This window comes from Phialemonium atrogriseum (genome assembly GCF_030411735.1).
Source record: "Phialemonium atrogriseum strain 8032-3 unplaced genomic scaffold QBC33scaffold_23, whole genome shotgun sequence".
NCBI classification, from domain to species: Eukaryota; Fungi; Ascomycota; class Sordariomycetes; order Cephalothecales; family Cephalothecaceae; genus Phialemonium; species Phialemonium atrogriseum.
Window position 1 is genome coordinate 30083 of NW_026848160.1, and position 23872 is coordinate 53954.

Here is a 23872-nt window from a genome sequence, read left to right on the forward strand (position 1 = left end):
CAGCCGTCCCGGCTGCTCAGAAACCCTGTGAGGAAGTGAGGACAGTCTCCGACAGTATATTCGTAAAGTACGTGGTTGCATGCCTCTTCTAAGTTACCTAGGTACCGAAGAAAGCCGTTCCGGCTTTCTTCCTTTCTCCCCTCCACGTGACTATACACCGTGGCGCAAATTTCACCCCTTTTCACTACTCGAGAAAAAAAAAGGGGGGGAATGGTACTGTTCCACATGATCAATATGCATATGCCACCCCCTTCACCCCTTGTCACCAACTCACTCATAGCTCTCCACCAACAAGCAGCTGTACGGTTCTATCCTTTACAACGCCTATCTGTTTTCAAAAGCTAGCTCATAGCGCATCATCGCACCTTTGATCATCTACTTCTCATAGAAACGCCGCGCTCACGGCAGCAGTCTCCTCGGCGTCCGTGGATAGTAGGCGGCTAGGTGCACACTGGGCAAGTTCAGCAACCACGCGACCACGCGGTCGAGCCCAATGCCACCGCCGCCGTGAGATGGGACGCCAGCCTGTTCGAAAACGTGGACGTACTCCTTGATACCTGGGCTGGCAGGGTCGATGCCCTTTTGGCGAATGCGCGCCTTGAGCTCTTCGGGGTCGTTGATACGCTGGCCGCCGGACAGCACCTCTTGTCCACGAATAAAGGCATCGATTGCGTTGGTCACTTTTGGGTTGGATGGATCGAGCTTGGCGTAGAATGGCCGTGCGCCCTCGGGGAACTTGTCAATCACATAGAAGTCCGTATGGAACTTTTTACGGATCAGCGCGCCGAGCGCCTTTTCCTGGGGGGTACTCATGTCCTCGTCGTCCGATACGTTGCGGTACTCCTCAGGCCCTTCTTCACGCAGTAGTTTCTGTGCTTCGGCGAAGGTCAGGCGGACCTCCTTCCCAGGCTCAGGGAGGAGGAAATCTTCAGAGGGATAGACAGAGCGGATCAGTTCGATCTCGTCGGCGCATCGTTCTATGCAACTTCTCAGCCTTCTCTCTTTTTCAGACGACAGCAGGAGCAGTCGAGCTTTCAAGACAGCCATAAAGGGGGAGAAAAGCCAACAACATGAGAATACGTACCCTTGATGCCACGGAAGATGTGGAGCAGCACGCCTTCCAGCATGAAAATGACCTCCTTGTAGTCCTTCTTGATTTCCATTTCGATATCAAGACCAGTGAACTATTGTGTGATGTCAGCCCCTGATCTGCCACGTTGAGAAACTGATCAAAATCTACCTCAGTCATGTGACGTGGTGTGTTTGACTGTTCGGCTCTGAAAACAGGGCCAATGCTAAAGACGCGCTTCCTACCACCTGCAATCTCAATCTGCTTGTAAAACTGCGGAGACTGGGCGAGACACGCCTCCTTGCCGAAGTAGGGCAGAGTGAAGACGTCGGCGCCGCCCTCTGAAGCAGCGCCAATCAGGCATGGCGGCTCGAACTCCTTGAAGCCGTGGGATTTCAGGTATGAGCGGAACAGGTCCTTCACCTCAGCACGGACATCTGCAATGGCCTGCTGGACCGGCGCACGCTTGTGCATAACAATGTTGTTGAGATGGGTCAGCATGGAGGCGGCCGGGATGCCTGCTGTCTCGCCAGGTGCCGCAGCTATGTTGAGATCCTCGACAGCCTTCTCAACCGATGGCTCCTCGTCGCTGAAGTTGGCAACCGGGCGGTTTGCCGCCGCCAGCGTCATACCCAGCATGCCGGGCGCAGCAGCGTGGACAAAGAACTTGAAGATGTGCAGCTCGTAGTTGGCGACGCGGCAGCTCTTGACCGGGTCCAGGGGCTTCTGCACCGTGGCCTCCACCACCACGAAGCTCTCCGGGTGGATGCTGCCCACCCACTTGACCATCTGCCGGCTGACTGGCGTTCCCTCAGGACTCGCCGCGACGACGCCCTGAATGTCCCAGCTGCCCTCCTCGCGAAGCTCCACGAAAGCCATCTTGGCGCCCTGCATGCGCACATTCTGGATCCACGCCCGCAGCACCACGACCTTGCCGACGTGTTCCTCGCCAATGGACTTGAGATTGATGTCCGCGGCCTCTGGCGAGAGGACCGTCTCGTGCGTCTCTTTGCCGTAGTTATCCTTCGCGAGATCTTCAGCCTGGCCGCCTTGCCCGGCGGCGCCGGCGGCGGCTTCGCGCTCGGCGGCACGGCGGGCCTTCTCGGCTTCCTTCTTTGCCTTCGCTTCGGCCTTCTTGGCTGCCTTCTTCGAAACAGCGGCGCCCTCTTCGCCGCCGTCGGCCGGGGGGTCGGCAGGGGGGGGTGCGGGATTGGATGATTCCTCGGCCATGTCGACTTTTTCGTGAGAAGGGCGAGTGAGGTTTGGTCGAATAGAGACAGAGAGAGAGAGAGGAGGTGGAAGTGGGATGGTGTGACTCGACTGGGATGATGCGCCTGGTTTAGGTATGAATGAAGATGAATGAGGGGCATTTCCAGAATTTTTGGAGGGGCAGGGATGACTCATCCGTTCTTGCCCGCTTAAGGGTTTAACGAGGCTAGCCACGGTTGCTAAAGCAACAACCCCAGTAAATTTATCATCACAATAATGGCAGTTTTTGTCACATCCGCATCTAATTATCCGTGGTTGTATAGAATGCATTGATCGACAATCAAGTATCCACGGCAGGCAATATACCGCGTATTACTTATTTATGTATGGTGCATCGACGTGGCCATTCCTTCCAATTTCTACCCCTACCTAGCCCCTGAGAGATAATAGATCTTGTTGACCTGGCCTAAGGTAATGATCCGAGAATGTCCTGTAGATCAGGTTGCTTCGATGACAAAATATCCTTCATCGCCTCGTCCTTTGGGCGACCAACGTGCAGGAGCTCTATGCCCATGACCGGCTGCAGGCCCCCCTGGTGGTCTTTCATCCCCGGGTGCTGGGTCAGGTCGTAGAAGGCCGTGATGCTGAACTTGTTATCCGGACCGATGCTGCCAAAATTATCGCACCCGGTAATGGACGAGATGCGCTCCATTGAGGCCATTGGGTCCATTGGTCCCATTGGCTCCATGAAGCCCTCGCTCTCGCCGTAGTGTGCCACGCTCTCGCAGATCTTCTTCCCATCCATGTACACTTCTTGTTTGAGGCCGCCGTCGTGGAGGTGGCCGACCATTGTAAAGAGATCTCCAGTAAACTTGGGCGACCATTCCGGACTCATGGTGAAATTGAAAATCTTGTCTTCGGGGTCAATTGCGACCTCTGAGCTTGAGCAAGTCCCAGTCACGTCCAGCCAGAGTGGCACGGCCAGGTCGAAGCCCTCGGGTACGCCTTCTATAAATTCCCACTCGGCCGTGAGATAAACGGTTTGCGCTTCTTGGGCCTCGTTCATGAGCTCCGTCATCATAAAGACTTGATCGTCGCCCTTCACGTAGTAGCCCGCTTTCCGGGTACTGCAGTGCGCTCGTTGATTAGCAGTCTAAACACACACGTATTTACTTGGTTTACGTACCCTCCAAGTGTGAGATCAAGAGGGGTCCTCTCATTACCGGCAGCCATGAACCTTTCAGGGAAGGTTTCGCAAGTTGCGTCGGTGCGATTCAGATTAAAGAGGACAGTATGGTGCAGTGACATGCTTGTATTGGCATTGGCGGTCGTGCCATCCTCGAATTCAAGATTAGACAGGGCCGCCATGATCAGGCAATCCTGGCATGGCATCGCGGCATTCATGCCATCGAAGCTCTGCATCCCATGGGTTGACTCGTCGTCGATGCCAGGCACAACCATCGGTCCATACCTGATCTTGACCCGCTTCGAGCCCAGGTCCTTGAAGTTTTTTGGTTCGAGAACCTGAACATTGCCATCTGCGATTTCAATGAGAAACAAATCCACTGCCATCAGATTGAGAACGTATAACGTACCTGGTGGGTCATCTCGTGGTTTCAGGACTGCCCCGAGCCCGCTCTGAATGCCAGTGGCTACTACAAAAAATGCGCTGAACTTCATGATGACACAAAATCAAGAGCAGAAACGAGGAAAGGCAACTAACCGGGTTGTGATGTTATAGATGCACCATAAGACATTATATGAAGAACGATAAATCTAAAAGATGCGCGTCTTATTCGAGAAAGCGGAGCTTGGCATTCTGCCGCGGGAGTGTGGGACGATCCTTCGCTCTGGGGGCGCCTCTCAGCCCACCGTCGAGATTAACCGTAGATTGAACTTGATATTGGTGCAGCCGGGGCTTCCCTTGAACACGAGGTCCTCGTCATGGGCTTGCGACGGGACGGAGAGTTTGAATCGCCGACCACGAACTGTGTCCCACTCATGGAATAAAATCCCTCGTGTTGCTTTGGTCATCCAAACTTGACATGCCCAACATCACAATGCGCCGGTTCTCCGCCAGCATCCGCAAGTCGGCCGCGCAAGCGTAATATTCAGTTGATTGCTAGTAAAATACCTTTAGCAAGGCGTGTAAATAACTTGACCAGCACGTTTAACGCTGTGAACGCTTAAAAAACCGTGGCAAAGGACCAATTACTTGAAGATATAAAGCACGACTAGCACAAGAACTGACATCCGAAGCTGCAGTGATATCAGTTTTCAGTACCAGATATTATGCTAGTTATCCTTGATATCCGCTAGAAACAGGTCCTTCGCATCGTTTTTAGGCTTGCCTCTCTTTAAGCGTCGTGTAATTATAGGTTGTTAGACGCCTAGCTTTATCTATAACATTACATGGGTGGCCGGCGTCACATAGAGCTCCCTGCTGCGCCGACACCTTGAGAGTATGCGAGAAGAAGTGTAAGAGAATGACTGCTAGCAAGGGTGCCCAGAGGGCATGTAAGCCCTGGAACAAGGCCCTCATGGTTAGGTTCTTTGCTGTGCAGGACGCGGCGAGGTTGTAGGAGCGCTACGTGCAGAGCGACGCGTCAAATAGAAGAAAGAACCTTCCCATTGCGATATTTCTCCCTGATCGGTAAGGTACTACCATTTCCTTACTCTATATAGTGTGAAAGGACCGGGGAGGTAATGGAGGCGCAGCGTTGAATGTCTTGGGTATTCTACCACTTTCTCTCGCAAGGCATCTATCTCTCTGGCTCTAATTAGCGGCAATCGACTCACTCGGAGACTAGGTGCATAGTAAGTATTTGCTGCAAACCCGTCCAATTAATTGTTGCCATAAACAGGTGATTACCCCTGATTCGTGCAGAGGGGTCTTCGTTAGGAAGTAGGTACCAGGTAGTGTGCCGAGTACGATCCTGCCTCACGTCAGCTGACTACCTCCAGCAGCTACATGTAGCTCCACAAGGCATCGGGACCCATACACACAGGCAGGCACACCCAATACTCAGTTTACGCACCTTTGGCGTAATCAAACCACAACCATGGACCAGAGCCAAGCCGCCGAACAAGCCGAAACCACCTCGCCACCCTGGGGCGCGCTTCCGGTCGAGCAGTATCTGCTGGTGAGTTGGCGGATTTCTCGTGCAATTTCCGTTGTGCCTCCTCGGCATCATGGATGGACGGCTGACCGGCTCGGCTAGGCCAAATGGGATCAATCGTCCCCTTTGCCACCTGGTCAGCAGCGGCGCGAATTGGTTCACGCCTTCATTGAGGAAGACGAAATCGCCATCGACCCTGCTGCCCCTAGCGAAGCATTCGCCTCGGTGGAGGCGCAGGAGCTTGTACGCTCGGTGCTCATGCCTTGGCGCGGGCCGCAGCTGCGGCGCATTGCGGGAATGTATGTCGCGCAAAGCGAACAGCGGTTTGGTGAGCTGTTTGTCCTACGCACTTACTATGGCGGCGGCGCGGCCGACGACGACGAGAAGCTGCACGAGTGGCTCGAGCAGGCCGACCCGTGCAGCGAGTCATTTGGTGGTCCCGGTGGCTGCTGCTGGCATGTGCTTGATGATGCGGCGCTTTTCAACCTGGGCTCTGAGAAGTGGCAGAATATCTATGATATTCTGCCCGAGCTGGCCGCTCCGTCCACGTGCCGCACATTTGGTGACGACGACGTCGATGCTGTTAGGGAACTCGTGTCTGCCCGTGGAGACGAGAGGGATCCGGAGGAGGACGACTACGAAGAGGCTGTGATGGCAACCGCAGCGATTGCGTCGGGCTTCTTGCTTATCGTCGACCAGCAAGCCTTCGAGGAGGGGGAGTTTGGTCTCGTCTTCCGGGACACAAAGGGGAATATCGTCAAGGAAGGGGCCATTAAGCCCGACGAGGTGCAGTATCTGCTTGGGTATAACTCGCGGGGCGCCCTGACAGAATCCGAGTACTGGGTTGACGCCGCTGTGGGCAGTAAGTACAAGACACGGGGACAGGTCATGCGCCGTTTACTACCTGTTGTCATGAGCGGGCTGGAGTGAAGTGCCACCTGTATTCGCTCAGCACCAGTATGAGACAATCAAGGTTCCATCCTATAGTGACATTTTGTCTGCATCAAGGACAGTTAAGCAACCTCCAAAATGTAATGACTGGTCAACAAAAGGGGCACTGCCGGCCCCTACTAATCGCCGATCTACGGCCTGGCCGACATGTACGCTGGCAAGAGGGGCATTTGCTCTGATTGCTACATTTAATACAGCGCGACAATGCAGGAGTCGGACTAAGGACAAGGCCAATTTGCTGAGGCGGGTCGGTATAGAAGAATAATAGCGGCAGACTATCCCGCAACGATTGGCAAGAAATAAAGCCAGTCCTCCACGCGTGCAAAGCTGGTACGTAGTTCCAAACGAACGGTTCTTGCTATTGGAACTACGTACCGGCTTTGCACGCGTCTCATGTAACTTCTTCCTCGTGATATATCAGGGCCGTATGCATTGGGTCCCTAATTACTTGACCACCACAAAGGATTTAATATAATTAGTCTGCGGTTTCTGGCTGGCCTCTGGTACATACACTCGATCCTCTGATGACCGCAACGACGAAAGAGACACACAACAGCAACCTACTTCAAAATATAATTAGTGGAAATGTACGGAGCCCTAGTGTTGTTCATCGGATGGGCCATCTCTGCAACACAATTTAAGGAAAGGTTCTGCCTTGCAGATATATCCGTGGAATCCATTAAACGTGGACAATCCAATGTATGTGCCACTTAGTACAGTTATATATTGGGGCCTTGCTGCAAGTTGCGAGAAGGGAAGTCGTCCATCATCAGAAACTGATGTGGTCCACAGTGCAATGATAACTGGGCTTGGGATCTGGTGGCGGTACACAAGGATGATCCCAGGGCCCCACTCAGGCTAGCCTAGAGGTAGGCGGAATTCTTGGTGTTCGGATTTGGGCTGTAAACTTAGGTAGGTAGAGAGTAATTACTTGTTTCATTGCCTGTTAACCCATCTTTCTCCCCTCTAACAAACTTCAATCACATGCAGGCAGGCATATTTCCATCTCAAACCCAACCTTGGGAATGCCGCAGCAGATGGATGTGAGGCCGATCCAGGCTGTGCTCCCAACGGAGCTCATCTACCTTGTCATGACTTGTTTGCTGCCCGAAAGCCCCGATGTGTTGCTCCCGCCCTCGGACATGACAACAAGAACTCTGCTTTCGTTTGCGAAGGTCTGCCGTGCGACATACGCACTAGCATCAAAGTACCTGAGGAGACATTGCGTATATCTCGACTCGGGGAGTCGATTGCAGCGTTTTCTACCGGCCTTGCAGCCCGGCCATGCTCCGGGCGATGGGCTGGGACTCAGGAATCTAACAAGTCTGTACCTGGCGCCATTCGAGAATAACACGCTCAATGACCTCGCAACGGCCCTGCGCGTCCGGGACGTCTTCTGCAAGGTCCGGGGGACTCTAAAGCGCCTGGTCATCGACATGCCGTTGCGCAGCCTCTACCCTGCCGAGGACCATCGGAGGGTGCGCGACGTCCTCCGAGACGGCTTCAGCTTACTCACCGGACTCGAGGAGCTTGTTAGCGTGCGCGATGAGCTTTACTTGGACGTCCATGAGCCCGATTGGCCGGTGAAGGAGCCGCCAGTGTGGACAATGTGGCCCGAGATTCGGCGCCTGGCGCTGTACAATCAAGATATCGGACTCGAGTTCTGGCACCACGTCGCCTCCATGCAAAAGCTGGATTCGCTGGTGCTGACTAGAGCAGACGGTCTCAGCGAGGTCTGCATCAAGACCGAGTTCTTCGGCCGAGCCAACCGGCCAATCAAGATTCTATTGGTGAACATCTCGTCTCACCAGCCGGGGCTGACCGAGATGCCGCGATGGAACTGGGAGACAGCTGATCCAGAGGGGAGAATGCACGTTGTCATGTACAATGTCCCCACGTCGTTTTACGGGGACGAGGATCCGATCGAGCTGTGCCAGGATTGGGTAAAGTCGGGCGCCCTCAAGGGATTGATCTGGCACTGGGATGGAACGCTTCTGGAAGGTGCTGCTCCTGCCAGGGGCTCCATGCCCGCTGCCTAGGGTGTTCGGATAATCTGCGGAGTCCGTCCGATTTTTTGCTGCGTGTTTCCACTCTCCTGCATCCTCGGGTTGATTTGTCCGGCGAGAATGAGCCGCTAAGGATCGGGGTACGCGGGGCTAGCTCAGGGTCCAATCTGCTGCCATTGGCCCCGACTCGTCAGATTCCTCCGCTTTCGCGTCCTGCAATTGCGAACCACCCAGTGCCACCCTAATGAAATGACCATTATCACCGGGCTTCTCCCGCCTGGCAAACGTTGACCCGAGGGCCTCCACGCCGTGTTGCGTATTTATCTTGCTACTGTCAGATCCTTAGCCCACGCGCGGCGGATTGAAAACATGTCCTGCCCTACTTGTCTGTATCTACGTAATTACTAAGTTGAAAATCAGCCCTACCTACGAAGTCACCTACCTACCTCTACCATGACCCCCACGAGTTGTGCGGCGCCCGCTTACCGATAGTCCCTAACCCTCCGACGCCCTCCGTTCGCGCCCCCGTCGCCCGGCTCCTTCCGCAGGCGGATTCCCTCTCCTCGCCGACCTGCCGCACTCTCTACACCTCCGGAAACTCTGCGACATCGCCTCCTCGCCCCCTCCCCCGCCCTCAATCGCTTCCGTCTCATCCGGCAAATCCATCGATTCAAAGGATGCCAGAGAAGAGCCTCACGGTAGCCACCTATGCTGCAGGGGCCTCACTTGCTGCAATAACCCTGATATACGTGTTTGGGCCGACCTACTTCCTCGACGAGAGTCCTTCAGGTCCTTCCGGTATTGCCGCTCTTTCAAACCGCAAGAAAGGCGTCGTCGGCCTCTCAAACCCTGCCAATGACTGCTTCATCAACTCGGTGCTCCAGGCCCTCGCGGGCCTGGGCGACCTGCGCCTATACTTGATCCGTGAGATGCATCGTCGTAATTTGGACGAAGGCTGGGTCTACGCCCAGGCAATACCCCGGGAAGCCCGCGGATCCGTTGGTCATGGCCAGAGGGACATGCCCGACTGGAAGGTGGAGGGCCTGCAGAGTGGCAGCGTCACCAAGGCCTTGAAGGACATCCTCGACTCCCTCAACGAGCGGCCCATCTATAGAAAGACAATTACGGCCGCGCCCTTTGTGCGGAGCCTGGAGCTTGCCTTCCGCCAGCGCATCAGCCGCCAACAACAGGACGCACAAGAATTCCTCCAGGTCGTTGCGGAACGATTGTGTGACGAATATCATGCCGGCCGCAGAGCGAGGAGCTACGCCAGAGGGGCGGCGGCACTTCCAAACCCAGATGCCGTAGCAGAACAGCTGGGCAGCGGCATGGTTGGACACAAACTGGCCACTCTGGCGTTGGACGATACAACAGAGGACGACAGCTCAGGGCCCGCCGCCTCGCCGCCTTTGACCATCCAGAGAACCCCCCCGCCTATGGGAGGGCAGGAGAATGATGACGAGGAAGAGGGCTTCCCGATGGAGGGCAAATTCGAGTCACAGATCGAGTGTTTGACCTGCCAATTCAAGCCCAGGCCAACCGAGTCCACCTTTTGCACCTTGACCCTCAACGTGCCACAAACCTCGTCGACAACCCTCAACGCCTGCTTTGACGGCATGTTCAAGACGGAATACATTGACGATTTCAAGTGCGAGAAGTGCCGGTTAGTACATGCGGTGGCCATGTTTGAGAACGAACTGCAGACGTCGCCCTCGGAGAGCTTCAGGGAAAAGGCCACGACCGCAATCGCCAAGCTGCAGGCGGCGATCGAGACGAATCCGGAAAAGCCGCCCGAGGACGTCGTGCTGCCGGACTTGCGATATGCCCCGAAGCGCAGGATCGCCCGGCATATCCGCCTGACCCGGTTCCCCAAGATCATGGCCGTCCACCTCTCCAGGTCCATCTACGACGCCAGCCACCTCTCGCAGAAGAACTCGGCCAAAGTTGCCTTTCCCGAACGCCTGCCCCTGGGCGGTCTCCTCCACCAGAGGAAGTACAAGCTGCTGGCCCTGGTGACGCACAAGGGCAGCCACCACAGCGGGCACTACGAGTCGTTCCGCCGGCAGAACTTCTACCCGCCCTTCTCCAACCCGGGCACCTTCCAGCCGTCAGACGTGTACAGCAGGTCGGCGAGCCCCGCCCCCACGCCGCGCATCGGCGCCCTGCAGCCTCGGCCCGATGGCAGCAACCCGTCGGCCTCGGCCCCCGACCTCCTATCGCCGCCATCCGTCATCGCCAGCTCCTCGACGCCCTCGCTGGAATCCACGGGGCCGGCCGCCAGCTCCACCTCCCAGGACTACTACCCCTCCCCGTCGCCCAGCAGCAACAGCGAGGCCCCGCCACCGACGTCGACATCACGCACCAGCCCATTGCGGCGCCGCCCCAGCGGGCCGACCTCGTCCCCGCGGGAGAGAGGAGCAGGAGCAGGAGCAGGAGCAGGAGGAGGAGACGCGGCCGAGACCGCCAGCCTGAGATCTGTCGCGGCGTCGGCGCGGTCGACGCTGTCGCGGATCGCGTCGTCGCTCCCCTCGTCCCGCAGCGGCAGCCGCAACGGCTCCGGGCGCGACACCCCCAACCCCAACAGCAACAACAACAACAACAACCACCTGTCACCCGCCGTTGCCGGTTCCGAGCCGGCGGCGAGGGACGCGGGCTTGATCCCCGCCTCTGCCGCGGCTAGAGCCGTCGCCGCCCGCCCCGCCACTGGCGGCGGCGGTGGTGGTGCCATGGGCAAGGCGAAGCGGCGGAAGCATAGCGATCGGTGGTGGCGGATCAGCGACGAGAAGATCAAGGAGGCGAGCACGCGCGAGGTGCTGAGCATGCGCCGCGAGGTCTACCTGCTCTTCTATGAGCTGGAGAGGGAGGGGCCTCCTTGATTGTCGCCCTCGCGGCGGGCGTGGGAGTTGTTCTTTTCTTTTCTTTTCCACCCGTGAGACTCCTTTGGGACAGGTTTGCATGGGCAATACGAGTGACGTTTTGCGTTTCTCGCGCTGACATGGGTGGCGTTTTTCGGTGGCATTTTAAGAGCTTCAAAATCAGACGGGAGGAGGGCGCGGGAAGACTTCGGGGGGAGTCGTCGTCGGAGATTTTGGCCGTTCTCCGAATGCATATATATATGCTTGAAGGGACTGAGACTGAGGCCGTCACACCTCGTTGAGGAGGGTATGTGAACGTGGACTTCACGTTGGCCTTTGAGCAGGACACCGACCGACTGGCCTTCACCTGTAAATAGCAAGAGGCTGGTGTTGCCGCCCAAGCTGTCCATATTATATTTAGAGGACCCGCGGTCCATTTCGCGCACGCATGCTACTCGGAGGGGAAGCATTCTTCAGGTGCACCTGGTGTTAAATACACTATTATTATTGCACTTGTATACTATGTGTGTGTGTGTGTGTGCATGGGGATACAACAGAACGACGTGCGGACTACATGACATGGGAAGGTTTGCTCCGAGAATGGGAATGCTGCTTCCACTGCTGGGTTCGCTACCCTCCCGTAACAAGGTGTCTTATTGTCCCAGCAACTCCTTCGCGATCTTGGCTGCCTCCTCGTCGCCCAACGGAGGCTGGGCCCTCTCCTTGCCGGCCTTGGCCGCGTCGAACCGCCACAGGCCGCCCGTCTTGTCCGCGTCGCCGTGGTCGGGGACCCCGACGACGGACCCCAGGGCGGCGAGGACGGCGTCGGGTGCGTCGGTCCGCCACGAGAAGTAGCGGCGCTCCCACGTGCGGTCCTCGGACCTCTCCTTGGCCCGCAGCTCCCGCTGGGCATTCTCGATCTTGCCCTTCTCGATGCTTACCGCGTCGAGGTCGCCCTTGGCAATGGCCGCCGCCACCTTTGACCACGCGCGGCGCGACTCGAGCGGGTGCTGCTGCTCGATTGGCGCCACGGTCAGCGTCGTGGCGGGTACCTCGGCCGGGTCGTAGTTCTCGATCAGAGTGGCCTTCGAGTTCCCCTTGGCGGAGCCTGGGTAGATGTCGAAAGACTTGGTCCACTGGCCCGAGACGTTATACAGTATCTCCTTTTCCTTGCCGGTCGGATACAAGCTGGCCGTGAAGGAGTTCTTCTTGCCCGACAGCCACCCCTTGCCGCTGTAGTCGATCTTGGCAGTATAACCCGTCGAGGAGGTAATATAGGAGGCACCTTCGAGCTCAATGAAGGGCGAGCCAAATATCAGGCCCTCGATATGGAGAGCCGGGAGGGTGATGAGGTACTTGTCCGGCTCCTCACCCGCCGGGTTGGGAACGGTCAGAATGGCATGCCCAATCTGCTTGATATTGATGGTGCGCGAGAAGGTGGCCTTTTGTGCATTGTATCCCTCGAGGTGGACGCCTGTGGGGACGTTCGTGATGCTGTATGCGGTCGCCGGTGGATGGTGGCTGTTCCAGGAAACCAGGGATTAGCGCATGCGCTGTTGGAACAAGTTATAACTCATGGATGCTGTCTGTACGCACCTGACTTGCTCGCTGATCAACTCGGTGGTTCCCGCCTCATCCTCCCACTTGCCAAAAAATAGCTCTCCAAGGAAGGGGTTCAGAGGCTTCTTTTCGTTTCCGTACTGCTCGCTACGGCTCGCATACTGCTGCTTGAGAGTGGTCAAGAACCATTTCAGGACCAGCACGGCCCTCTTCTTGGCGTCGGGCTCCTTCGCCGGAGCGGCGAATATAGGGGGATGTTCGCACCAGTACGAGCTGAACTCGGTCAGACTGGTGGACGAGAGGATGAACGGAGGAGCGGTGAGACTCGAGAGGTCGCCATTGAAGGAAGCTATGGACTGGAAGAGGGGCGGCAGGTCAGCGGGACACTCTCTGCATAAAGCCACACCGCACAGCAAAGGGTCAGACCTTGAGGAAAGCGGCCCAGCTGCTCCCGCTGGCTTGTGATGTAGATGACTCGCCCTCCATCCTGGTCTGGCTAGAATTATTGAAGATGGATACTGCACGGTGGGGGCTGGTTGTTGTCTGTTGAAGAATTATGGCGAGTGGGCGGGAGTAGCGGCCAATTTGAGGGTGCGAATCCGGGAGCGGGGTGGTGGGGGAGCCTGCGATTTAGGTTCGCAGTGACGTTGCACGTCATTGTTGGGTTCTCAGGCGGCCGCCCTGGCTTCATTTCAGGAACACGCATACCTATCCAAACCTTGATGTGGGTCGCAATATGCGGGAATATCCAGCTACCAAGGCAGCTGGCACCACCCACACGTTTCCACAATAACCGGTATAAGCAATGCCCGGGGTACAATCTATCGTCTAGTACACTCTATCGTTTAGCACACATTAGACTCACTTGGTACATTCCATAACTAGAGCCTCTAGCCGTGGCACATTAAGCCCCGAATACTTCCCAGGCGACCTAGCCCCGATAACGATCCAAGGGCTGATGTGACAAGCCCTCGCCGTCGCGTCCCAGGTCCACGCAAGACATTTTCTATCATGTCGGTTACATATGCGCAGACATGCCTCGGCCGACTTGACACCAGTCTTGGTAGTGGTCCACTCGTCTGTTCTGCCAACATGGTCCTCGCCAGCCCTGACAGGGTCGTTGGCAAACTCGCCAAACTCGGGTTGCCCGTACAGTTTCCATAGCTGACCCCACGACACCAAGCTGTCAATGTGCTTGAACTTTCGGCCGACTTCTTCCATCTGTGACGGCTGCGCGAGGCCGTGGAAGGACAGAATGGGAGAGCAGAAGCGGCTGGCGTGGATGCGCGTGATTGACGGCCGCTCTCCATTAAAGAGGTAACTGTACCGCTCATCCAGGTAGACTCCAACTCTCATGAACGTCGTTGCAACCAGTTTGTCTCCCCAGGTCTCCGTGAGGGAGTCGGTGAGTGCGGTAGGGATGAGATGGCGGTGCCGGTCGAACAGTTTGCTCATGGCCGCCCAAGAAAGGATGATGGCGGAGCCGCCGTGAGCGAATCGGCCTTTGAAGTCTCCAACCGCATTTCCCAGGTAAGCAGGTTGCGTAGGATCCAGTTGCTCAAGCAGCGTGCGAACGGCAGGCTGCAGAATGTATGTATCGTCGTCCAGGACAATATACCATTTCCTACCGGGCATCTGTCGGTATGCTAGGTCCAGGCCGGGGATGAACTATCATGGGCTTAGCACACGATGCAGTTGGAGATGTAAGAGGCGGAGAGTGTACCTTCATGGCATCGATTTCCCAGCCCGCGCCCTTGCCTATCTCTTGCGCCTCTTCTTCCTTCCCGGACTTTATAGCGTCTGCAAGTTTCTCATACTTGAGCACGCGCTCATACCCCGGCTTGCCCATGAAGGACTCGTGTTGCGCTACCGGCGCCACGACATCGTGCACGACTACCTGGACGCCGTTGTGGCGAAACTCTGTCGCGAAATCCCCGATGACAATGACATTCCTGTACCGTTCTCCGTCCATCTGCGGTGCCAGGGCATCCAATTGCGCAGGGACGCGCAGCTGTGTTCCATATCCCGTCTTTAATATTAAAGCCACGTCGTCGGCGAAGTCGACAGGAAACTTGGGCGGCTTGGCGAGCCAGTCTTGGCCGGCAGCAGGCGATCGGAAGAGTGACAAGAAGCTCTGCACGACGAAGCGCGCCCAGAGGAGGAGGGCGCTGTCGTAAGGGAGGAAGAGCCACAGGACCAGGGCCCAGAAGACCAAGATAACGAATGCTCTCGGCGCCGATCGTCGTAGCCGGCGGGCGCGTGGCCACCGCATAGCTCACATTGACGACTTTCCTTCCGGGGAAATTGATCGAACAAGGGCAATAGAGGAGCCGGGCGGGAGAAGTGCGCAGAAATTCCTAGCGGCGGCCATGGAGGAGCGTTGGCTGATTGTTGATGGTTTCTCGGTGTTGGACTTTTGCAGCAAGGATTAAAAGCATGCCCCTGTCAGCCTGCCCCACCCGCCCACATGCTAAAACCAACCTTATCTCCTACAACCTGCCTCCCACTCTCAAGTCTCAGCCCATTGCACAGTCCCTGCATGCTCGGATTTCCCGACAGGCGTGTAAGTTGGGCCATACATTGCCGATCTCCGCCCCCCTATGTCGATTCTAGGGCCGCATGGACTCATCCTCGTGGACGGTCTTGGCACTTACCAGTTACTGTGCTTGCTGGTGCTGCCAGCGAGAGGTTCCGCTCCAGGTTGTATGATGCTGATGAAGGGGAGGTTCAGTGTAGTATGAACCGTCACAGAATATGACTCCCCTTTTGCCCAGGGATTGTCGGCTTCTTGTGCCTCGACAACCAGAGAGAGCATGTTCCCTAGCCCCAGTTGAAGTTGGCTCTCTGGATCCCATCGTCTTCGTATCACACTACTCGATTGCGCGTCTTCTCTCTGTCTTCCCACGAGGCTTTGCAAGTTGGGCTGGCAGTTTATTGGGGAGGTTTGAGCTCTCCCAAACACGAGCCCCTAATCCCCTTGGGGGAGCCAAGTGTCGTTGCTGGGTGGCAGTTTGGTCTTCCTGCCTCGAAAAGGGGCCTCTGGCAATGCAAGTACCTGAAGCAACAGGCGGGAGTTGAATGACCAAAGACGATCGCAAAGTCTGATGCAGTGCCAACCCACATCGAGTCAATGGGAATGAGCGAGTCCACCGAAGCAGGGCCAAGGGGTTGTTGGTCGCCCACCCCATCTCCATTCCCGGCCCCACTGAGCTCACGACCACTGAAGACAAACAAACATGCTCCCCCCCTTTCCTTGGTCTCCAGTTAGCCAAGCGAGCCCATTTATCCATAAAGTTCGACAGGAATTGGTATCAAGCGAAGGAATGTGAAGCGAACGACACTGTTCTGTCGGCTCAGGAGAGGCTACACAGGCCCGAGACAGAAAGCAGACCCTCCGGGCATGCCTCACCTCCTCTCCCTTATGTGGTTCTTTGCCTCGTCACTAGCTCACAATTTCCCGCCATACCAACGTGGCCCGTAAGACTATTAGCTCCCTGACAGCCCGAGGCCCCCCTTCGACGCCTGTCAACACCAGTGGATCGCCGTTTCTGATGGTAGCATCTATCATCGAGAACTACCCAATCCTCGTCCGATCCAACGAGAAGTACCGGGCAGTTATGTAGCACAGGCCGATCTGTGCGAGGGCTTACGGACGAGATATGGGAACGAGCCCATCCTAACCACGCCGGTTGGCCACATGGTGGTGCATAAATTTCCGAGTCCTGAAACGAGCCGAATCCCCGTGGGACGAGGAAAAGGATGGGTGCAGGAGCAGCTCGCAACAACGGATCACGAACCATACACGTGGGTCCCGGGACGATCGGAGCTGTCTCGGCCTTCGATGCAGGCAGCCACCGTGATGTTGTCGCCGGGTTGCGAATGTGTTATTGTATGTACATGGTGTAGTATATTGAACCTACTTTGGTCCAGGCTACCCGGCGTCACAGCCGCCGGGCCATATCTGTCACCTCCAGTGCTGGTACACATAAGATGGTGCCTTTAGACCACTCTCTATCATGACCTAGACAGAACCCAGCGTGCCAGAGCACAGGTAGGACTAACCCCTGAAAACCGGGTTGTCAGGCCCAAGATATCACTCATTTTACACCCGTGACACTATCCCCACCCACGACACGATTCCTCGAGAGGCTCGATGTTTGCTAGGCAGGATAGCAATACGGTATGACTATTACCTCCTCGAGACTGACTGCCATCGCTATGGATAGACGATATGCAACGGCAGATGAAAGTTGAAGCACTTGACTACCTGCCACAGGAGGCGACTTGGCAGCTCGGCGGCACGGTCCGAGCAGGGGCATGATAATGGCCATTGGCCAAGCGGTGTGACTGCTGAAAGAGATATTCTTTATTGGGACCACCGTATCGCCCTGACTTCAGGAGGCACGCTATCCCACATGTCACTCCAGGTTAGACTTTCTCGACTTCATGGGAACCACGAACCACCCCGAGTTGCCCGTCAAGTCCGTCAATACAAACCTGTAGCCAAAAATGTCTTTTTCTTGCTGACAGCCAGACCCGGCATATATCCCCGACGGGCACTTTCTACTTTGACTTGCCTCCAGTTTGGGCATCCCGCTTGCGAGGGTCGACTGACCCTCGGGCTGTGACAAGAAAGATTAGTATCTCAAGTTGTCCTTATCGTTGACGTGATATCTCACCCCACTACTTGTTCGTCTGACCTCGATAGAAAAACCTTCTCCGCATACGCCTCCACTCCGCTGGTCGTCTCGACAATCGACCGCAGTGTCATTGAAAACGTAACCAAGCAGACACAACTCAGGCACACGTACGCATGCACAATCCTGCACTTCTTGAGGGGACCCGTACCCGCGGAGATAGAGCGTTAGTCCCCGTGTCCTACCACCCGTGGACTTGAAAGACTCCTGTGGAGGCCGCGTTCGAAAGATTGCGCAAGCATATGATAGAAACGCCAGTGTTGGGCAGAGGGGACACTTCCACTCCATTGGATCGATCCTCGAGGAACTTCGGGAGGGTTGATGGGTAGGACAGTGTCCTGCTTGCGTTTCTAGTTTCCGGATTCGGTGAATATCATGACGGCCATATCTGCATGTGGATCGAACGAGGTCCAGCCGCCAGATATATCTGCTCGATGCGGAAATTGTGCTTGATAGAGCGCCATCTACGTCACCCCAAGCCGAGGAGTACGAGAGGGAGGCGAGTCAAAGGCGAAAAGAGGCCAGGACGGAGACCGGTGTAGGACACGCACACTTTCACACACAGATACAAGAGCGCAAACATTAGGTAGGTGGGAATGGAAAAGGGGAAAAGGGAAAAGAGAGGAGGAAAATGTAATGGGAAAATCCTGTAAATCCGAGTGAAGGGTGAGGTAGAAGCTGCGAAGTACCTGCTTCGTACGGCTTAGGAGTAAGTACCGTACCACCTCTCCTTGTTGCGAGACATTGGCGATAAGTTGCGATGCTGTCCACGCCGAATCACCGAGACTGTCTTAGAGACTCGTGTGCAGTGGGCACATGGGTGAGGACTCGGACTAAGGTACTTGAGCATGGCAAGCCTCATTTGTATGCTCTGGAAGCAGCGTGATGAAAATGGAAGGTACATACCTACCCACCTTCCCTATATCTGGCTAGAAGGGGTGCTGGTAATTTGGCTGGCTATTCGCAATCGATCGATACTGGACTAGGTGTGACTTCCATCTTCCCCTTCAGGTTCAAGGACCTACAAAGTACCACCGTACTAGTACATACCTACATGCATGGCGTAAGGCAAGGTAACTTATTCAGGTACCAAGTGCAGGCAAGTACCTAACCCTCCGACCCTCCACCATCGAGGAGCTCCCCAGAAATTTGTTTCCTTCATCCCACTTGTCTTTTGTGCTGGGGCTTCCACTCCGTCAGCCTGGCGGAATGCTACACCAACAAAGTAGTGGAACCACTGGCGTTGGGTGTGGCGGGGCGTGCTGATCGCCAGTACACTAGTCGTGTAATCCCAGTGATCGCTTGTTATATTTCGCCGAGCGAGATTGCTCCCGTCGGGTCCCGGTCCTTGTCTGGTCGGTGACCAAGGGGGCTTAGGTAAGTACCATCAGTAGTGTGACCGTTAAGTGGGAACCGTGGGATACCTAAGGTCATGTAGATAGGTTCCATCACTACCTTGACAGCGCCCGAGGCCTAGATGTTATTCGCGAATAACTGCCCGGACAAGGGGCATGTCCGTTCTGGTAACTTCGTCTAACATCGCCAACTACCCGACCTTCCATGTTATCCAGGATGTCTGCTACTCGGTATAATTACAACAAGCAATGAATTTGCCTCGTAGCATGTATACATGCGCATCCCCTCCACGACGTACTGTTCACAGTTGATGCACTGTATGTACTAAGATGACGCCTCATAGTCAGGCTATGAGAGGACTAGGAGGCGTGTTCCTAGCCATCTCAGGCTTTACGGTACTGTGAGCTGTTCTGGCGCTGCCGCCCCCACAGAGCGAGGAAAATTAGCTGTAGGCTAGTGTAAAGTACTCCGTACCCGATCTACACTAGGACGGCTCGATCAGCGTCAGTGCGTTTCTTGTTACTGTGAACATGTTGTTGGGCCCCGCCATCTCATTGGACGATCTAACTGGAATGGTGCGTGCAGCTTTCCAGGAACGGCACCTTGCTCGCGTGGCCAGCGGGAGGATCTCAGAGAATCGCCCCTCCTGTCTGACAAAAATGTACATGATTGCATATTACGGTACATGATTGCGGAGCATTTTGGACGGGACACAAAAAATGACCAAAGGAGTCTCAAAGCTCATAAGTAACGTGGAAGCAAAACCAGAACAGAATGAAACTGTTCACCACCTCGTAAGACAGACCAAAGATTATCCGTGAGGTTGGTCCCGTCGTTCACGGCAACCTGGAAGAAATTACTACGTAGTATAGTATATCCGGTGTGGAGGGGTTTTATCTGTGCTACCTGCCTAACCCAAAGTCGTACTTTTATCCACACCACTGTTTGCCTATCCAGCAGTGCTCTCTACTATGGGGCCCTGGTCTAGGTAGGTACCTACCTCATGACTTTCTATATGAGATGCATTTCGCACCGTGTTTCCGATTCTACTCTTCTAGCTGCACAGTAATTAAGAGGTAAATTATTAACTAATTCGTGCACGTGTCTACTGTGTAAGATAAGCCTAGAACTGCCGAGGAGGTGGTGGCTAGATGTAGGTCTCCAGTACCTAGTGTATGTACCTACCTTGGGCAACCTATCAATCCCCAGAGACATACATGCCTACACCCGCTTCATATTCTTGGCCCATGGCCCGAGCCACTGGGCAGGTCGAAGATGGAAAAAGCCATCGACGATCAATCGAGCTGCTTTCCGTACGCAGAACTCCTTACATAGCGATGGGGCATCGCGCTGCCAATAAAATAGCCCCCGGCCCAGATAGGTAGTATACACTCGGCAGTACGCACATAGTAAAGTAACCCAAGAATTTCTGTCGCCCCCTTTTATTCCCCCATCTTTTCGGGATTTTGCTGGATCGCCCGCTTTCCCTCGTGGCTCCATCCTGCATGCCAACCTACCAGGATGTAGCCACGTAGTATTCCGTACACTAGTACTGGAAAGGGGGGTACCAGGTACCTCGCCATCCCGTCTTTCCTGTAGCTAGCCATGCCAGGACCACTGAACCACATGGGAAGGGGGCCAATTATGCACGGTATATACACGTAGTCTGTACTCACCTGGCGCAAGCGGCGTGTGGGCCGGGAAGAACAGGACATACAGAGCACGGATCCGTACACTGGCTTGCGAGGAAGACCCTACCATCACCGGGTGCCAAGGAGTTACCTGAACATGTGAAATACATGTGGCCTGCAGAATCCATGGATGGTCTCTGCGCACCATTTATCCCGGTACTTCGTGAGCAGGTACCCACCTGGGCTGGGGACAGAAGGTGCGGATACCTAGGTACGCATACAGGCGAATGACCGTCACTGCAGGCAGGCATCCCCACCCCCAATCCCTAGAACCATCCAGTGACCAGTCAATCCCTCTCAAAAACGTGCCCCGATCCACGTCCTTGTGCCGGTGGTCTGCCATTCTCGACCTCCTTTCACCACGACGTGTATCGTCGAGACTTTTGGGCCAACGATCGAAATATCCGCTCATCCACGCCATCCACACACCCAGAGGCAAAACAAGCTGGGCGATCTTGTTATATTTCCCTCGCTGTCTTGACAGGCGCGGAGGGCGACTATTATATATGTAGGCATTAGCTTCGTTACAGCCAATCACTGTTAAGTCAGCTGGGCGACGATCCACAACCTACCGCGAGACACTGGCGCAACTTGGACGACTTCTGGCTCTGGTTCTTATCGAAGAGATTTTATGCGACCATCGTGGTTGGCTTCTTCTCGAACTGGCCAGAAAACTCGGAAATCGAACCTCCCATTCGACTAGCAATGGAGCAACAAGGGCCTGCAACTTCACAGAAGCTTCCTGCCGGGCTTGCAGGAGTGCTTAATTCGCCTGACGACAATCGGGACTCGGCCTACTTTTCCAGCACTGATGCTTCGAGCAAACGTCCGTAGCTAGCAGCTTCCCCTCACTTCCTCCCCCTCTCTTTCGCGATCCGACCAGGAACTGACTATTAGCCCTCTAGACACCTCGGCGGCGTCATGCATTGGCGTCAATGTCCTGAGCCCAACCGGCTCCAACTTTCATCCTTCCCCCACGGACAAAATGCCCTCGCCTACTTCGACCAACCTCGTGCCACAGCCGTTGGTCTCCCCGGTAAACAGTCACATGAGCGTTGCATCCATGGTGTCCCCTATCACGCCGGGGAGCGCAGACCTGCGACGCTTCGATCGGCCACAATCGAGCGACTCGCCACCTACCAGCGCAACCTTTGGCGGGAACGGCGAATTCCCTGAGGCCGTGTCGCGGCGAGAGAGCGTGGATAGCAGGATCAATCAAGGCTTTGGCGAGATGAGGCTCGGAAACTCGCCGTATGCGAGTCACAATCAGTCGACAGCATCCATACACAACACTCTACAGCAACAGCGGAATCCGCGGTCGGGGCTTGAGAACATACAGGTCCACCGCATCTCCAACGGCTACCAGCCAAGCGCCGAGCGCAACCCCGAAGGTCACCCAAAGACCGTTCGGACCGCCCCTGCCATCACTGGACCAGCCATAAGCCAGATTGCCCGGGCTGCAGAGCCAACCAAGGGTCAAGCGTGGGCGTTTCCCGAGGAGGAGATACAGAAACTGCCCGTTGGAACAGCGCAGTCTTTTATTGATTCCAGGCGGAGCAGCGTAGCAGATTCTGTCGCGAGCAGCCAATACACGGCCGAGTCGAGGCTCCCCCCGGGCCAGAGGAGGTTGGACGAAGGCCTGGGCGGAACCGATTACCAGCGACTCTCGAACGCATCCGGCGAGTTTCCTGCTGTCCACCACCATACCCTTCAGCACAAGCAGCTCGGAGACCTGCAAAATGAGGAGTCAGGCCCGCACGGAGCGTCTCAACCGTATAGCCGCACCCCCGAGCTGCGGGTTAGCCATAAGCTAGCCGAACGGAAGCGAAGAACCGAGATGAAGGAGCTCTTTGAACAGCTCAGGGATCTGATGCCTCAGGAGCGAGGTTCGAAGGCGTCTAAGTGGGAGATCTTGACCAAAGGTGAGCAAAATGGTGTCACTAGTGACTGGTGAGGGTCGAGATGGCTAACCGGATGATAGCAATCGCGGAACACCAGCGCCAAGCCGACAGTATCAAATTCCTGCAGACCCATTGCAGCAACATGCAAGGGGAGATGGAGATGGTGCGGCGGGAGCTCAATAGCCTGCGAGTCGAGAACCAGCAACTCCGCAGCGAACTAACTGCCATATCGAGTCAACAACCAAGGGGTCAATCGCAAGCCATGGCAGACCCTTATGCGACAGACCAGTTCGGGAGAGCACAACCCCGACCAGAGTTGCCGCCGCTTCGGTCTCTCCAAGGCGGCTCTACCGCACCTGGCCCGGATTCCATGACGGGGGTCCAGTACGAACAGCCCAGGGTTAATGGATACCGCGCCCCCGACAGGTTCTAGGTCTTCCAAGCCCTGGCGGCGGCTTCGGGACACAGTGAAGCGAGGCGAATCATTTCCGAGCAGGGCTAGGTGCCCGCCCTTCCTAGGGACATGGACTCGCTCGTAACCTAGGATTGCGACTGACTCGGAACCGACTCAGAACCAATTCCGTGAACACTCCTTCCAGCACTCGAACCGCTTTTCAGACTTCTACCCTACCACACAATCAATACCTTGCGACACTATACACACACAACGCACAACTACACACAAACACGACCTCTTCGTTCAATGGGCAAACATACGCCTTTCTGTTCCGGGATGTCATCTCGAGGGACAATCGTGTCTAAAATTGCGTCTCTCGTGGCCCGCGGCTTCCCTAAGCAACTGCCTTAATAAAAACCGACCGTCCAGCAAGTGGACAATCATTGCCGAGGCTCCTGCTGTTCGGCATATATGGAACACTATCGATGCCATCTCTTGCGTGGTCAACATTTTCAGGACTCCATTTTCTGGCCCAGGCCTCTGGAGTCATTCATACACCATCGGATCCGTATCGTGGAACAGACGCTTCGCGACACCTTTCTTAAAAAGTATAACAATACCACCACCAAAGCAGCTGCTTGGCTCCTGCACCGCCCTCTGGCGACTCTGCAGCTCCTGTGGTAAAAACCCCAAGGTCGTGGACGCTTGGGAAAACCATAATACCCCTATGATGGGCCGAGGAGATCCTTATCTCTGTTCGGCCTGTGTCGACATATAAAGGCGTCAGGATTTGGGACGGGAATGCTTAATGGCGATTTGGGAAACGCGAGTCAACGTGGCCATGAAGAGGGAGAACAGGTTTTCTCATACACCGTTCCAGGGCCACCTGTGATAATCAACAACCCAAAAGTTTCGTGTTCGTTCTTACTCGGCTTATTCGCTTCTTGTTCGACCAGAATAATCCTGAGTTGTATATACCCATTTTCCGCTGCCGGATGGCGTCCCCTTTCAGGTGACAGCATTTCCTGGACATGGAAATCAAGCAAACCGAGGGCTGTGAC

The 23872-nt window shown here is 55.6% G+C and overlaps 9 protein-coding genes across 9 annotated transcripts; 4 read left to right on the top strand and 5 right to left on the bottom strand.

The window, feature by feature from the left end:
• Positions 1–25: 25 nt before the first annotated feature.
• QBC33DRAFT_546393 (aspartate--tRNA ligase, cytoplasmic) lies at positions 26–2412 on the bottom strand. Its single transcript, XM_060428656.1, has 3 exons — positions 1241–2412; positions 1085–1184; positions 26–977 (listed from the first exon to the last, which is right to left on the bottom strand). Exons 1-3 carry the CDS (start codon positions 2297–2299, stop codon positions 400–402), a joined length of 1737 nt encoding a protein of 578 aa, XP_060280763.1. The 5' UTR covers positions 2300–2412; the 3' UTR covers positions 26–399.
• A 199-nt stretch (positions 2413–2611) lies between these two features.
• QBC33DRAFT_496991 (uncharacterized protein) lies at positions 2612–4236 on the bottom strand. Its single transcript, XM_060425581.1, has 3 exons — positions 3874–4236; positions 3465–3816; positions 2612–3405 (listed from the first exon to the last, which is right to left on the bottom strand). Exons 1-3 carry the CDS (start codon positions 3956–3958, stop codon positions 2745–2747), a joined length of 1098 nt encoding a protein of 365 aa, XP_060280764.1. The 5' UTR covers positions 3959–4236; the 3' UTR covers positions 2612–2744.
• Positions 4237–5249: 1013 nt separating this feature from the next.
• QBC33DRAFT_477299 (uncharacterized protein) lies at positions 5250–6378 on the top strand. Its single transcript, XM_060425269.1, has 2 exons — positions 5250–5421; positions 5500–6378. The coding sequence occupies exons 1-2, from the start codon at positions 5341–5343 to the stop codon at positions 6325–6327; spliced, it is 909 nt and encodes a 302-aa protein (XP_060280765.1). The 5' UTR covers positions 5250–5340; the 3' UTR covers positions 6328–6378.
• Positions 6379–7220: 842 nt separating this feature from the next.
• On the top strand, positions 7221–8439 carry QBC33DRAFT_546397 (uncharacterized protein). Its single transcript, XM_060428657.1, has one exon. The coding sequence runs from the start codon at positions 7374–7376 to the stop codon at positions 8385–8387; it is 1014 nt and encodes a 337-aa protein (XP_060280766.1). The 5' UTR covers positions 7221–7373; the 3' UTR covers positions 8388–8439.
• Positions 8440–9031: 592 nt separating this feature from the next.
• Positions 9032–11230, top strand: QBC33DRAFT_580172 (cysteine proteinase; the record flags this gene model as incomplete). The annotated part of the gene is made up of 3 exons (XM_060431187.1): positions 9032–10021; positions 10058–10701; positions 10828–11230. 3 exons carry the CDS (start codon positions 9032–9034, stop codon positions 11228–11230), a joined length of 2037 nt encoding a protein of 678 aa, XP_060280767.1.
• A 632-nt stretch (positions 11231–11862) lies between these two features.
• On the bottom strand, positions 11863–13255 carry QBC33DRAFT_456967 (protein KES1; the record flags this gene model as incomplete). Its single annotated transcript, XM_060424834.1, has 3 exons — positions 11863–12730; positions 12806–13125; positions 13196–13255. 3 exons carry the CDS (start codon positions 13253–13255, stop codon positions 11863–11865), a joined length of 1248 nt encoding a protein of 415 aa, XP_060280768.1.
• Positions 13256–13550: 295 nt separating this feature from the next.
• Positions 13551–15160, bottom strand: QBC33DRAFT_546403 (family 31 glycosyltransferase). Its single transcript, XM_060428658.1, has 2 exons — positions 14493–15160; positions 13551–14437 (listed from the first exon to the last, which is right to left on the bottom strand). The coding sequence occupies exons 1-2, from the start codon at positions 15039–15041 to the stop codon at positions 13631–13633; spliced, it is 1356 nt and encodes a 451-aa protein (XP_060280769.1). The 5' UTR covers positions 15042–15160; the 3' UTR covers positions 13551–13630.
• A 1819-nt stretch (positions 15161–16979) lies between these two features.
• QBC33DRAFT_188545 (uncharacterized protein) lies at positions 16980–17990 on the bottom strand. The gene is made up of 2 exons (XM_060422501.1): positions 17470–17990; positions 16980–17391 (listed from the first exon to the last, which is right to left on the bottom strand). Exons 1-2 carry the CDS (start codon positions 17752–17754, stop codon positions 17188–17190), a joined length of 489 nt encoding a protein of 162 aa, XP_060280770.1. The 5' UTR covers positions 17755–17990; the 3' UTR covers positions 16980–17187.
• A 3132-nt stretch (positions 17991–21122) lies between these two features.
• QBC33DRAFT_188600 (uncharacterized protein) lies at positions 21123–22999 on the top strand. Its single transcript, XM_060422502.1, has 3 exons — positions 21123–21339; positions 21419–22435; positions 22495–22999. Exons 1-3 carry the CDS (start codon positions 21219–21221, stop codon positions 22845–22847), a joined length of 1491 nt encoding a protein of 496 aa, XP_060280771.1. The 5' UTR covers positions 21123–21218; the 3' UTR covers positions 22848–22999.
• The last annotated feature ends 873 nt before the right edge of the window (positions 23000–23872 follow it).

What these genes read in the sequence shown, in the direction of transcription:
- QBC33DRAFT_546397 (XM_060428657.1), top strand. Translation starts at nt 7,374, where the DNA reads ATGCCGCAGCAGATGGATGTGAGGCCGATCCAGGCTGTGCTCCCAACG.
- QBC33DRAFT_546393 (XM_060428656.1), bottom strand. Translation starts at nt 2,299, where the DNA reads ATGGCCGAGGAATCATCCAATCCCGCACCCCCCCCTGCCGACCCCCCG. An exon ending in CACCACGTCACATGACTGAG is followed by an intron (nt 1,185 to 1,240) that starts GTAGATTTTGAT and finishes ATCACACAATAG; the next exon opens with TTCACTGGTCTTGATATCGA. An exon ending in CATCTTCCGTGGCATCAAGG is followed by an intron (nt 978 to 1,084) that starts GTACGTATTCTC and finishes GAAGTTGCATAG; the next exon opens with AACGATGCGCCGACGAGATC.
- QBC33DRAFT_188600 (XM_060422502.1), top strand. Translation starts at nt 21,219, where the DNA reads ATGGAGCAACAAGGGCCTGCAACTTCACAGAAGCTTCCTGCCGGGCTT. An exon ending in CACTGATGCTTCGAGCAAAC is followed by an intron (nt 21,340 to 21,418) that starts GTCCGTAGCTAG and finishes TTAGCCCTCTAG; the next exon opens with ACACCTCGGCGGCGTCATGC. An exon ending in GTGGGAGATCTTGACCAAAG is followed by an intron (nt 22,436 to 22,494) that starts GTGAGCAAAATG and finishes ACCGGATGATAG; the next exon opens with CAATCGCGGAACACCAGCGC.
- QBC33DRAFT_477299 (XM_060425269.1), top strand. Translation starts at nt 5,341, where the DNA reads ATGGACCAGAGCCAAGCCGCCGAACAAGCCGAAACCACCTCGCCACCC. An exon ending in CGGTCGAGCAGTATCTGCTG is followed by an intron (nt 5,422 to 5,499) that starts GTGAGTTGGCGG and finishes CGGCTCGGCTAG; the next exon opens with GCCAAATGGGATCAATCGTC.
- QBC33DRAFT_546403 (XM_060428658.1), bottom strand. Translation starts at nt 15,041, where the DNA reads ATGCGGTGGCCACGCGCCCGCCGGCTACGACGATCGGCGCCGAGAGCA. An exon ending in GGGAAATCGATGCCATGAAG is followed by an intron (nt 14,438 to 14,492) that starts GTACACTCTCCG and finishes AGCCCATGATAG; the next exon opens with TTCATCCCCGGCCTGGACCT.
- QBC33DRAFT_188545 (XM_060422501.1), bottom strand. Translation starts at nt 17,754, where the DNA reads ATGGAGTGGAAGTGTCCCCTCTGCCCAACACTGGCGTTTCTATCATAT. An exon ending in GAGAAGGTTTTTCTATCGAG is followed by an intron (nt 17,392 to 17,469) that starts GTCAGACGAACA and finishes TTCTTGTCACAG; the next exon opens with CCCGAGGGTCAGTCGACCCT.
- QBC33DRAFT_496991 (XM_060425581.1), bottom strand. Translation starts at nt 3,958, where the DNA reads ATGAAGTTCAGCGCATTTTTTGTAGTAGCCACTGGCATTCAGAGCGGG. An exon ending in ACCACGAGATGACCCACCAG is followed by an intron (nt 3,817 to 3,873) that starts GTACGTTATACG and finishes TTGAAATCGCAG; the next exon opens with ATGGCAATGTTCAGGTTCTC. An exon ending in CTTGATCTCACACTTGGAGG is followed by an intron (nt 3,406 to 3,464) that starts GTACGTAAACCA and finishes AGCGCACTGCAG; the next exon opens with TACCCGGAAAGCGGGCTACT.